At 42.3% G+C, this 13,025-nt stretch overlaps 1 protein-coding gene and 1 pseudogene across 2 annotated transcripts in view; one reads left to right on the forward strand and one right to left on the reverse strand.

Annotated features, from left to right (window-relative positions):
* Gm5504 (predicted gene 5504) lies at positions 3,677-4,610 on the forward strand (annotated as a pseudogene).
* A 705-nt stretch (positions 4,611-5,315) lies between these two features.
* Lars (leucyl-tRNA synthetase) overlaps positions 5,316-13,025 on the reverse strand; it is a 59,940-nt gene continuing 52,230 nt past the window's right edge. Inside the window, exon 32 of one of the 2 annotated variants that reach the window (NM_134137.3) lies at positions 5,316-5,736. In NM_134137.3, the coding sequence (NP_598898.2) occupies positions 5,531-5,736 (206 nt within the window). In that variant the 3' untranslated portion in view covers positions 5,316-5,530. The remainder of the gene's footprint in view (positions 5,737-13,025) is intronic. The other variant, XR_001782319.2, reaches the window with a different exon arrangement.

Below are 13,025 nucleotides of genomic sequence, written 5' to 3' on the forward strand. Positions count from 1 at the left end.
AGATGACACAATTCCCTAATTTACCCAAAAGCAGGGTGGGAAAGGTCTCACAGCCTGGGGATTGCTTATCAAGGAAAAAATGTCTTTAAGGGATCAGAAAACCATTAAGAAAAACAATTGAGGACAGACTATCCCCAACATATAGAAGTATTGAACCCTATATTTCAGTTACAAATGGGGGGGAAAAACCCACATCATAAATGCCTGGAAAAGTGAAGGAGTTTTCTTGAACTCAAATGAGCCTTCTCCTTTTGGATACAGAAGTATCCAAAGTGTGTCTTTACAATGGACACTTCTGAGAGTGTTTTTTTTTTTTTTTTTTTTTCTTTTTTTAAAGGGAAAGTGGCCTGAGCTGAAAGCTCTGGAAATAACACCCAGGAAGGTGTTTCTGCAACAGAAAGCCCTGGAAGTTGTCACAAAGTATCATTAACAAGGGGACTTCTGGAATTTATCAAGTCTTGAAATAGAACAAACTGAGATAATTTATCTTCAAATGGTGCAATGAAAGTAATGTTTAGTCTGAATTTCAACAAACTCCTAGACATGTTGCTAATAGAAATACATTCTGAGCTATTTTAAATTCTGTTAGTCGAGTGAAACAAAAAGCATAAAGAAATAAGCCAACTTAACTCAATACATTTGAGACAATACTATGTTGGTATTCAATCTTTCTTTCTTTTTAAATGTGTGGGTGTTGTATCTGCATGAATGTCTGTCTCGTGTGCATGTCTGGTGTACACACGACCAGAAGAGGGTGTCAAATCCCTTTGGATCAGAGCCACTGACAGTTGTGACCCACCATGTGGTTGCTAAGAATAGAACCAGGTTTTCTGGAAGAACAGCCAGTACTCTTAACCATTAAGCAACTGTTCCAGCCCCTTCAATCAATATTTTAAAAAGTATTACTGAGATATCGGGCATTCTTTTGGCATGCTGAGTCTCTAAGATCTGGAACGTAAACTAGTTACAGCACATGGAGATCTGGTCCAGCTACAATTCAAGTGCTCTGAAGATTCGTGTGGCTAGTAGCAAAGCCCTGAGTGGCAGTACTCTCAACTTACTGTCACAGAAATGAGAGGAACAAATTAGCACCTTCTCCTGAAATTTGAAAATGTACTAAACATTCCTTTATAACATTCTCTAAGACCGTTCTACCCCACTAAGGTCATATTCTACCCCACTTTAGGTTTTTGTTTTGTTTTGTTTTAACATACAACTAGTTACACTTTGTGTATAGCATAGCAGAGAACAATTAGAAACTTAATTTATAATACCCCACGTTTGGGGTACTTTAACAGCGGTTCTCAACTTGTGGGTCACAATCTCTTTTCAAGGTTGAAAGGCTCTTTCACAGGGGTCACATATCAGAATACTGTGTATCAGATATTTACATTATGACTCATGAGAGCAGCAAAATTACAGTTACGAAGTAGCAATGTTATAGTTGGCGGGGTGTGGGGGGGTCAGTCACCACAACATGAGGACCTGTATTAAAGAACCACAGCATTAAGAAGGTTGAGAACCACTGCTCTAATGTAAATGTAATGTCCAAGACACTGAAAAGAAGAAAAACACTGAACAAGCCATTAGTGTTAAGTCCATGCATTTTTGTTTGTTTGTGAATCTCAAAAGAGGGTTTCTCTGTGCAGCCCTGACCATCCTGGAACTCACTCTGTAGACCAGGCTAGCCTCAAACCCAGAGATATGAGTGCCTAAGCCCATATTCTTTTTTTTTTTTTTTTTTTTTTTTTTTTAGTTTTTCGAGACAGGGTTTCTTTGTATAGCCCTGGCTGTCCTGAAACTCACTTTGTAGACCAGGCTGGCCTCGAACTCAGAAATCCGCCTGCCTCTGCCTCCTGAGTGCTGGGATTAAAGGCATGTGCCACAGCACCCTGCTCTAAGCCCATATTCTTAAGAATAGCAAAGGAATATATTTTCAAGAAGTATATCAAAATATTGAAACATTTAGGCAGGCATGGTGGTACACACCTTTAATCCTAGCACTTGGGAGGCAGTGAAAGGCAGATCTCTGAGTTCAAGGCCAGCCTGGTCTACAACATATCCAGGCCAGCCAGGACTACACAGAGAAACCCTTTCTTTAAAAGCCAACAATAAAATATGAAAGTAAAACTATCATTTGATTCAAAGATGTATACTGACATGCCATATTAAGTTAAAATATCTGAATTTGCCCTAGAATCCAAGAGCTCCTATGAGAAGACTCCATCCAGTTACCTGTTTCTAATTTCCTTCTCAATCCTAGTCATCAATGCTCTATCCTGAGCACTGACTACCAGACCCCATCTGCCTTTACCTCACAGTTCTTATCTACAAGGCTCAGGGCCTGCTCTTCTTCAGTCCCCACCTCCTCCACACACCCACCTGCAGTGCACAGTCTCTCCCACTCACCAAACAGCCTTACAACACAGGCAGCAGACCACAATCTCCTCAGCTCCAGACCAGCATCACGGGGCCTCCGTGCCATTTTCTGCTCCCACATGCAGCTCCATGCCTCTCTCAGAGTCTTTGTATTTGCTGTTCCCAGGTACCTCGGAACTTTTTGCCAAAGAAAATATAGGTACGTCGACCTTTGAACCTATAAGCTAGCTCTCATCTACAAACTTACTCTGAATATACACTTCCAAAACTATGTACCACATATTCTTAAGGTTATTTGCCAAGTTTCCTTTCTTTTCAGAGTTATTATTTCTCTCTCTCTCTCTCTCTCTCTCTCTCTCTCTGTGTGTGTGTGTGTGTGTGTGTGTGTGTGTGTGTGTGTGTGTGTGTGTGTGTGTGTGTGCTTGTAGCAGTTTAGGCACACTATGTGCATTGAGGAGCCTGAGACCAGAAGAGGGTGTCAGATCTCCTGAAACTGGAGTTGTAGGTAGTTGTGGGTACCAAGAACAAACCCTGGGTCCTCTATTAAGAGCAGAAAGTATGTGTAGCTGCTGAACGATGCTGTACCTCTCCAGTCTCTCACTATACACTCATAACCAAGCCTCCAGAATATTACTTGGAAAGGTGAGAGTTCATTTATGAAACTAGGCAAGTAAACCTTTGCCCTAGCATTGGCAGTGAGGTGGACCGAGGGAGAAAGGGGGCAAGTTAGGGCCAAAGGAGAGAAGCATGAGAGATCTGATAACATACTCAGGATATGTTGGTAACTTTATTTTTTTTTTTTTTTAAGATTTATTTATTTATTATATGTAAGTACACTGTAGCTGTCTAGAGACACTCCAGAAGAAGGAGTCAGATCTCGTTATGGGTGGTTGTGAGCCACCATGTGGTTGCTGGGATTTGAACTCCTGACCTTCAGAAGAGCAGTCGGGTGCTCTTACCCACTGAGCCATCTCACCAGCCCTGTTGGTAACTTTAAAAAGTATAAAATATTCTTATATTTAATTCTATAGAAAGATACTTATATCTACAGATATAAATCCATAGAAAATATATTTATATAGATATAAATCTATAGAAAAATGTTTCCTCCTACTATTTGTATTGGAAAACAGAAATTGATATATAAATAAGTTGTCTGTTTTGGAAAGAAACACAAAAGAGATAATCAAGAAATTAAATAATAATGTTTAGCTATGAAGTAGAAATAAGATTTTTGTGAATGAATATAGTTTTGACTTTCAAACAGTGTATTTTACTTATTTAAAAAGAAAGAAAGACAGCCATTGCAGTACATTGAGCTCCATAGAGACAGCGCCGGGGCAAGCGCGAGCCGGACGGGCACTGGGTGACTCTGTGCCTTGTGGAGGAAAATCAACTAAACACGGGCAAAGGAGATCCTAAGAAGCCGAGAGGCAAAATGTCCTCATATGCATTCTTTGTGCAAACCTGCCGGGAGGAGCACAAGAAGCAGCACTCGGATGCTTCTGTCAACTTCTCAGAGTTCTCCAAGAAGTGCTCAGAGAGGTGGGAGACCATGTCTGCTAAAGAAAATGGAAATTTGAAGATATGGCAAAAGCTGACAAGGCTCGTTATGAAAATGAAAACCTACATCTCCCCCAAAGGAGAGACCAAAAAGAAGTTCAAGGACACCAATGCACCCAAGAGGCCTCCTTCGGCCTTCTTCTTATTCTGTTCTGAGTACCACCCCAAAATCAAAGGCAAGCATCCTGACTTATCCATTGGCGATGTTGCAAAGAAACTAGGAGAGATGTGGAACAACACTGCAGCGAATGACAAACAGCCCTGTGAGAAGAAGGCTGCCAAGCTGAAGGAGAAGTACGAGAAGGATATTGCGGCTACAGAGATAAAGGAAAACCTGATGCAGCAAAAAAGGGGGTGGTCAAGGCTGAAAAGAGCAAGAAAAAGAAGGAAGAGGAAGATGAGGGGCAGAATGAAGAGGGTGAAGAAAAGAAGGAAGAAGAGGAAGACGAAAATGAAGAAGATGATGATTAATAAGTTGATTTTAGTGCAGTTTTTTTTTTCTTGTCTATAAAGCATTTAAACCACCCCCCCCCATACAACTCACTCCTTTTAAAGAAAAAAATTGAAATGTAAGGCTGTGTAAGATTTGTTTTTAAACTGTACAAGTGTCTTTTTTTGTATAGTTAACACACCACCAAATGTGTCTTTAGATAGCCCTGTCCTGGTGGTATTTTCAATAGCCACTAACCTTGCCTGGTTCAGTCTGGGAGTTGTAAACTGGCATGGAAATTTAAAGCAGGTTCTTGTTGGTGCACAGCACAAATTAGTTATATATGGGGACAGTAGTTTGGTTTTTTGGTTTTTTTTTCTTTTGGTTTTATTTTTGGGTTTTATTTTTTTCATCTTCAGTTGTCTCTGATGCGGCTTATACAAAGATAATAGTTGTTCTGTTAAATGAATACCACTCTGTGTAATTGCAACAAAAAAAATGTGGCTGTTTTGTTGACATTCTGAATGCTTCTAAGTAAATACAAATTTTTTTATTAGAAAGGAGAAAGAAAGAAAGAAAGAAAGAAAGAAAGAAAGAAAGAAAGAAAGAAAGAAAGGAAAAGAAAGGAAAAAAGAAAGGAAAAGAAAAGAAAAGAAAAGAAAAGAAAAGAAAAGAAAAGAAAAGAAAAGAAAAGAAAAGAAAAGAAAAGAAAAGAACGAAAAAGAAGCAGGCTAGAAGGTTAGTTTAACAGTTAAGATCACTTGCTTTTCTTGCAGGGGACCTGAGTTCAGTTTCTACAGCTGGCTCCCAGTGGCCATTAACCCCTGCTCCAGGGTATGTAGCCTCCAAAGCCAGCCTGGGCTAAAGTGAGACCCTGTCTGAAACAACAAAAATAGAAAAAAAGGAAGCATCCTGACACTTCTGTATAAAGATTAAAAACTTCTAGGGACCAGCAATTATTTATTAAAAATAAATAAATAACATGGCCCAAAGGTGAAAAAAATGCAAGTTTATTAGATTAGAAATCAAAGAAGAATTGGGATAATTCTGACTACATACAGAACTCAGCAGTTAGAAATGAAGTCTAGTTAGAGCCAGCTTGAGATTCTCGGAGCAGAAGTATCCGAAAACCATCCCGACTCTCCAATTTGCATGAGCTCAGTGAACCAGGTAGACCATGGTGTCGCCGATGTCCGTGCGCAGCCCGTTCTCGGTGAGGTGGACTTTCTTGCTCACCAGGTCCACGTGGAAAACGGCGTTCTCGGAAATGAGTGTCTTCTCACTGTGCTCTCTCCCCAGGACCGGAACTCGCCGAGGCCCCAACAGAGGATCATCAAACCGCATCAGCTTCACTTTGGAAAGATCTACAGCACAAGAGATGGGCAACGTGAGCACTCACGGCGTCACAGCCTGGCTGTAACAGCCAGACACAAGCATTTTCATCCCATTTTTAGGACCCAGTGTCAGAGGCAGAGCTAATATCTGATCCGCATCCCTGTCCAGCTTTACACCTGAGCCCAGACAGGCAGGTCCTGTGGGACACATTCGGAGTGTGAAACCGAGAGGAGGATGAACCGCGTCTTTTCCAGTGCGGACTTATGGTCTAAGTCATCGTGACATGCTTCAGTGCTCCGGGATGCGCTCCGATTGGGAAGGACCTTATTGAGTTATTTTTGGAGCAGTCCCAATCACTGTGAGAAACAGTGTTACCTGTTCCATCGTTTACTCAAGAGGTAACCAGTGTCTGTAGCACAAGCTGGTGAGAACCAAGACGAAAGAGCAGGCAGGGGGAGTTGCAGCTTGGAGGACTGCTCTAATGTGACCTGCACTTAGCCTGCTGCTGCAGGCTGGTAATATGGCTCCTGACTAAAAACAACCATGACAACACAAACCACAGCCAAATGAGCGCTTGCCCTATGAATAAATTTATGATTTAACAATCAGGTCAAAAAGTTTTTATTTAAGCAATTCTGAGACTTCTCAGCATCAAACAATTCTGGTTTTATATGGTGGGGAAATCACGATGGCTCCTTCTGGGTCTGTCGTTCTAAGCATAGTGTGGCCAGTTGTGCTTCACCCGCCCCTCCCCAAAACACATTTCCTACATTACTCCTAAGCTTTTCTAACACAGACCACTGGGTGGTCTGGGAGCTGCATTCCCTTGTGGTGTCTCAAGAGGACAAAGCTTAGCTTTGTAAGGGATAAGAGATAAAAGAAGACATTAATGCAGCTGGCAGCCATACCCAGAGTATAAGTCTTCCAGGCATTTTGTTCTCTCTGGGAAACAAGGACGAAAAGGTTGCAAGTTTAGAGAAGAGCTCTCAGGGCTTATAGAGCAATTGCCTGCATCTGCCATAAAAGCAAACCCTGCCTGCGAGTGCTCAGAGCCTCTGCAGAGACCTTACACAGCCCACCCCAAGACAAAGCACAGGCCCTGAAAACTAACCTGAAAACTAAAACAAGAGGCAGGCAGGCAGGCAGGCAGGCAGGCAGGCAGGCAGGCAGGCAGGCAGGCAGAGCCTCACCGTGGGCTTCCTATTTGCATGGATACAATTCATGGCAACAGCTATTGCGATTTCATCTGTGCCTCGGTGGCACCAAGTATTCTGCTATCAGTGTAGTAATAAGTTCTGCCAGAAGATTTTATACATTCGCTGCAGCTCTCTAACAGTCGACCCTCATCATTTCAACCAAATCTAATTTAAACTATTTCAAAGAAACCTTAACACTCAATCGGGCTTCTAAGTGACAAAACATATTTGATTTGATGTTTTGCCATGTAGTTCATTACTGCCAATAAATTCATAGGGCTTTCTTAGTGACCTTCATATCTGTTCTTATCCTCGATCTCTCTCATCACTAAAAATGTTGAAATTTAAGTCTGCAACTACACAAGGTTTCAGGCACTTAGAGAAAAGATAAGAGCGACTGAAAGGCCCTAGGGACTGGTGATACGCAATGGAGCCTCACCTCCAGGTTATTAGTTCACATGTGGCTTGGGTCTGAGTGATTTAAAGTCATTATCATCAAGATTTGCCCAGTGGCCTTTGTGGAGTGAAATGATGGTTTGAGCCGAGTGTTTCCCATACCTAGACCACAGTCACCCTCAATACAATTGGCACTAATTGGGCTGCTTGCTGTCTACTGCAGCATACAGACTATGAAGTATGGTATTGAATTGAACTGCTTTTCTAGCGCACATATTCAATATGTACATATCAAAGCAATCTGAGGGCCTATGGAGAGTATCAAGGTTAGATCTCTTCTGTGGATTCTCACACGAATGTCAATTTCAAACTTTGCTAATGCTATCCATTTTCCAAAATTTACAGCAGTTTCTAAGACCAAACTTAAAAAACTGTGTATTACTCACAGCTGGTATGAGTAAATAAATAGGAACTACACCAGATTCCATGAGAAAAGACAACAGATAGAAAGCAATGACAACACAATGCTGAGGAATTCAGTTAGTGCTCTGAGTGCCTTTAATAGGAATGGTGAGTTAACATCTTTTAAACTTATTTATTAAAATTATATTTATTATTTATTAAAATTATTTTTTAAATCATTAATTAATTAATTGTGTAAGTGTGTGCACTCACGACATAGCATGCATGTGTAAGTCAGGGACAATTCGTGAAAGAAGTTTCTCTTCTTCTACCACACCATGAAAACCCAACTGAGGCAATCAGCTTGGCAACAAATGCCTTTGCTCACTGAGGCATCTCCCTGTCCCTGATTTAACACTTCATAATACAGTTTGCAATGCAGGGATACATCCTCAAGTGTACCACAACCTCATAATAAGGACCCATGAATCCCTACAAAAACCCATTTTCTTTAAAAGCCACTCTAATGTCTTTCAGGGCAACAGTTTTTTCCATTATAAAATCTGATTAAGACTAAACAGGAGCAATACAATATGAGAAGGCATAACATGGCTTCCTAGATACTAATTTTTCTAAATTTTCAAGTCCCGCTTATTTGTTCCAAAGGCACATCTACCATTCTATGGCATTTCACTGACTAGGGAAACATGATAAATGCCTATATGGGCTGCAGAGATGGCACAATGCTTAAGCACTGTTGCTCTTGCAGAAGATCCAGATTCAGTTCCCAGCACCTTTGTCGAGTGGCTTGTAATTCCAGGAGATCTGACCCCTCTCTCTGACTTCCATGGGCATCTGCACTGGTGCATATACATAACTCAGGCACATGAATACACATATAAAATAAAATAAAGATATCTTAAAGAATAGAGATGAGTCTTGGAAAACTCTGTGTGTGTGTATGTGTATGGGGGGGGGGGGGATATGCATGTATGCTCACATGTATGTGGGTGCATTCACATATACATGTGTACATGGGGACCAGAGGTCAGTGCTGGGTGTCTTCCTCTAACACTCTCCACCTTATTATTTATTAAGAAAGGGTCTCAGGGGCTGGAGAGATGGCTCAGCAGTTAAGAGCACTGACAGCTCTTCCAGAGGTCCTGAGTTCAATTCCCAGCAACCACATGGTGGCTCACAACCATCTGTAATAAGATCCGATGCCCTCTCCTGGTGTGTCAGGAGACAGCTATAGTGTATTCACATAAAATAAATAAATAAATAAATCTTTAAAAAAAAGAAAAGAAGAAGAAGAAGAAGAAGAAGAAGAAGAAGAAGAAGAAGAAGAAGAAGAAGAAGAAGAAGAAGAAGAAGAAGAAAGGATCTCTCAGAATCTGAGCTTGCTATTTCAGCTGGGCTGGCTGGCTATCTGAAACCTATTTGTCTGCACACATCCTTAGGCATTAGAGTTACAGACATACATCACTACACCTGGCTTTTTAAAAATGTTTTAATGTAGGTGCTGGGGATCCAAACTCAGGCCTTCACATCTGCATAGCGCTACTTTACAAACAGCTATCTCCCCACACCAACCCATGGGAGACATTCTGTTTAGTGAAATAAGCTTAACAAGAAAGGGGAAACAGCCAGGCAGTAGTGGAGCACTCCTTTAGAGTCTGCACTCAGGAGGCAAAGGCAGGCGGTTCTGTGAGTTCAAGGTCAACCTGGTATACAGAGTGAGTTCCAGGACAGTCAGGGCCACATAGGAAAACCTTGTCTTAAAAAAACAAAGGGAGGGAGGGAGAGAGGGAGGGGAGGGAGGGGAGGGAGGAAAGAAGAAAAATACTGCTGGGTAAAGTGGTACATGCCTATAGCTTGATACTCAAGAGCCCTGTCAGGAAAAGGGCTCAAGTTAGGTCAGGGCTGAGTGAGGTATCATGTCAAAAAAACCCCAAAGAAACAAAAAAACAAAAACAAAAACAGAAAAAACTTCCGGCTTTAAAAGAAGCTTATTAATAAAATGCATCTAATCTTTAAAATACAGACACACCGGGCGTGGTGGCGCACGCCTTTGATCCCAGCACTCTGGAGGCAGAGGCAGGAGGATTTCTGAGTTTGAGGCCAGCCTGGTCTACAAAGTGAGTTCCAGGACAGCCAGGGCTAAACAGAGAAACCCTGTCTTAAAAACCAAAAAAAAAAAAAACAAAAAACAAAAAACAAAAAAAAACAGACACACTAATTCTACTCCTGTGAAGTACCTAGGATAGGTGGAAAGAGTGGTCACAGGGACTAGATTAGAGGAAGAAGCAGCAGGAGAGCAGGCACAAGGCTTCAGCTGGGACTATGAGAAATTCTGTAGCTGAACAGCATGAATGCAGTCAGCGACCCGAAAAGTGGCTCCAACAGCCAAGCATGGTGGGCCTTACTTAGAATCTTAGCACTCAGGAGGCTTGGAAATCCAGGCTAGCCTGAGCTATACAAAGACATCTCAAACAAACCAAAAAAGAAAAAGAGAAAAACTGGTACCTTTTGTATTTTCAAGTATTTTACCACAATTTAAAGCCATGTCTATAAATAATAAAACCCCTTACCTAGTACACTGTGGATACCTATACTTACAGTGAAACACAGCAGGCACCTCCTCCACCTGACACACTTCACAAGGCCCACCCATCCGAACAGCATTTTCTCCATCAATGTGCCCAGAAGCAGCACAGCTGGAGATCTGACCTAGCCATGCCCTGGCCGAAATCTTCACTCTTCTTACAGACTCAGTACTTTCCCCCTCCGATGTCAGGTAAGTGCTTCAATAGTCACCTCCCCTTCCACTACACGCAGTTCCTAATCAGCAGTGTTCAGGGGAATAAACCCTGTATATATAGAATATCTATTGTTCCTACATACCACACTAGGCAGACTCTCAACAGATGTCCAAAAGACAGGAAACAACAACAGAACACAAAATACTCGGGAGAATGAATTCAAGTCTTCTACCTTAACAGAATGGTCACTTTAAATGCAGTTCCAAGAATCAGGTTATTGTTGGGATTTATAAATATCTTTAGTAAATTTTTATGCTGGGCCAGTGGGATGGCCCAGTGGGTGAAAACTCTTGCCGCCCAAGCTTGGCGTTGCAAGGTTGATCCTCAGAATGTAGACGTGGAAGGTAAAACCAACTCCACATGTCACACGTGTAAGCACCTAGGCACATCACGCAATAATTTGAAAGGAAAACATTATGGAAAAGTTTATCCAGTTAAAAAAATTATCCAGTTCCTTTCTTCTGAGACAGGCTCTCACTGTGTCTCCTGATTGGCCTCAAACTTTTGATCAGCCCCTTCCCCCTCCCCCAAATGCTGGGACTGTACTCATGTGACATCAAGCCCAGGCTAGGCCACTTTTGATTGCTATCAAAAAGAAGAGGGCCACCAAGATGGCTCCGTAGGTGCAGATGCTCACAGCAGCCTGATGACCTGACAGCTGTCCTCTGACCTCCATGTATATCCACATGTACACATGCAATGCAAATAAAAGTAACTAAATGTTATTTTAAAAGGAAAGTGCTGAAGATATACCTCAATGGGAGGCCCCTTGCCTAGTATCTGGAATGAAAACCTAGCACTGCAAAGAAATGAATAAATTAAATTTAAGGAGGAGGCCAGTGCTGGGAGCACATACCTGTAGTTCCAGCAGCTACAAAGCAGTAGCAGAACTGCCACAAGTTCAAAGTCAGTCTGGTCTACATGGTGAGTTCCAAGTCACCTAGGGCTTCATAGCAAGCAAGACACCTGTCGCCTATCGCCCCCTCCCCGACCCAACACACACACACACACACACACACACACACCACACACACACATACACACACACACACACACACACACACACACACACACACCACACATACACATACACACACACACACACACACACACACACACACACACACACCACACACACACATACACACACACACACATACCACACACACACACACACACACACACACACACACACACACACACCACACACACACACAAGGCAAGATAGGTATCATCTAAAAGGAAGAATCTTAGCATTAGTCAGTCTTAGTAATTCTGGAGAAAAGTAATATGGAGACACACTAACCCGCCTCTCGTATTCACCAGCACATGTTAGAGTGGTGGTTACTCTTCATTGACCTGACTGCATTAAGGATGAGGGAAGCACGCCGATCTGGGTATCTCTGCAAGAGCATCTCCAGAGAGGTGTAAATGAGCAGAGCCCAGCTCTGAATGTGGGTGGCACCACCCCTTGGTTCCTGGAAAAGGACGTCTTCGTCCTAGTGTTCACCCTCCTGCTTCCCAACAGCAAATGTAGGATCCTGCTGCAACAGTCAGGGGCTGGCCTTACTGTCAGGGCCCTGCCACCGTGGACTACACGCACAAGCCGGAGCCAAAATCCATCTTTCCTTCCTTCAGTTGCTTCTTGTCGGCCATTTTTTCATAGCAACAAGAAAACTAATACACTGAGGACTGAAAAGGGCAGCCACAGCCCTCAGGAGGCAGAGGCAGGCGGATCTCTGAGTTTCAGGAAACTTGGTCTACACAGCAAGCTTCAGGCCAGCCAGAACTGCACAGTAAGACCCTACATGGGAGTGGGGAGGATGTTTATACTGGCTTTAATCACACAAAAATATATATATACTCTTAATCTAGATCAGCAACTGAAACTATTTATTTATTTTGCCCGGAGAAACACCGTTTAAAAGAAAAAATATAAGCTTTGGAGTCAAACAGTTTGAATTCTAGGCTTGAGATTTTCCAGCTAAACAAACCTGACAAGTTCCTTAACCTTTGTAAGCCTCCATTTCATTCTCTCTGTGAGGGGACTAATGATGCTGAGAACACACACACTGTAACTGTAAAGAGCTAACACATGGAAAACACGCAGACACTCCTACTCTATCTCCCTTCTTACCTAGGGAGAGGCCCCGCTGGACAACTTAGTCTAGAATACTAAGGTATGTGTTCCCTAACTCTGAATCACCTCTAAGAGACACAAATCACTCATTGTAATTTCGGAAACAGGATTCTAGGATACTGAAAAGAAAAATCTAATCCAGTGTACTCATGACACTGAAAGAGAATGTGCTTGGCGCTCAAGTGACACAGAAGAGTTACCAAGCTACCTAACCCCAAGCAAGCCCAAGGAAATCTATGTCTCCAGGTCTGGGCCCAATCCTCTTCCCAAAGTGCTACACCGCTGTCCTTAGGCAAGCTTTTGCTATCCTTTCGATGAATAACTCATCAGCACACAAGCTCCTGCTAAGTGGGGGTTTCCAG

The sequence above is a fragment of the Mus musculus genome, chromosome 18, assembly GCF_000001635.26.
Source record: "Mus musculus strain C57BL/6J chromosome 18, GRCm38.p6 C57BL/6J".
NCBI classification, from domain to species: domain Eukaryota; kingdom Metazoa; phylum Chordata; class Mammalia; order Rodentia; family Muridae; genus Mus; species Mus musculus.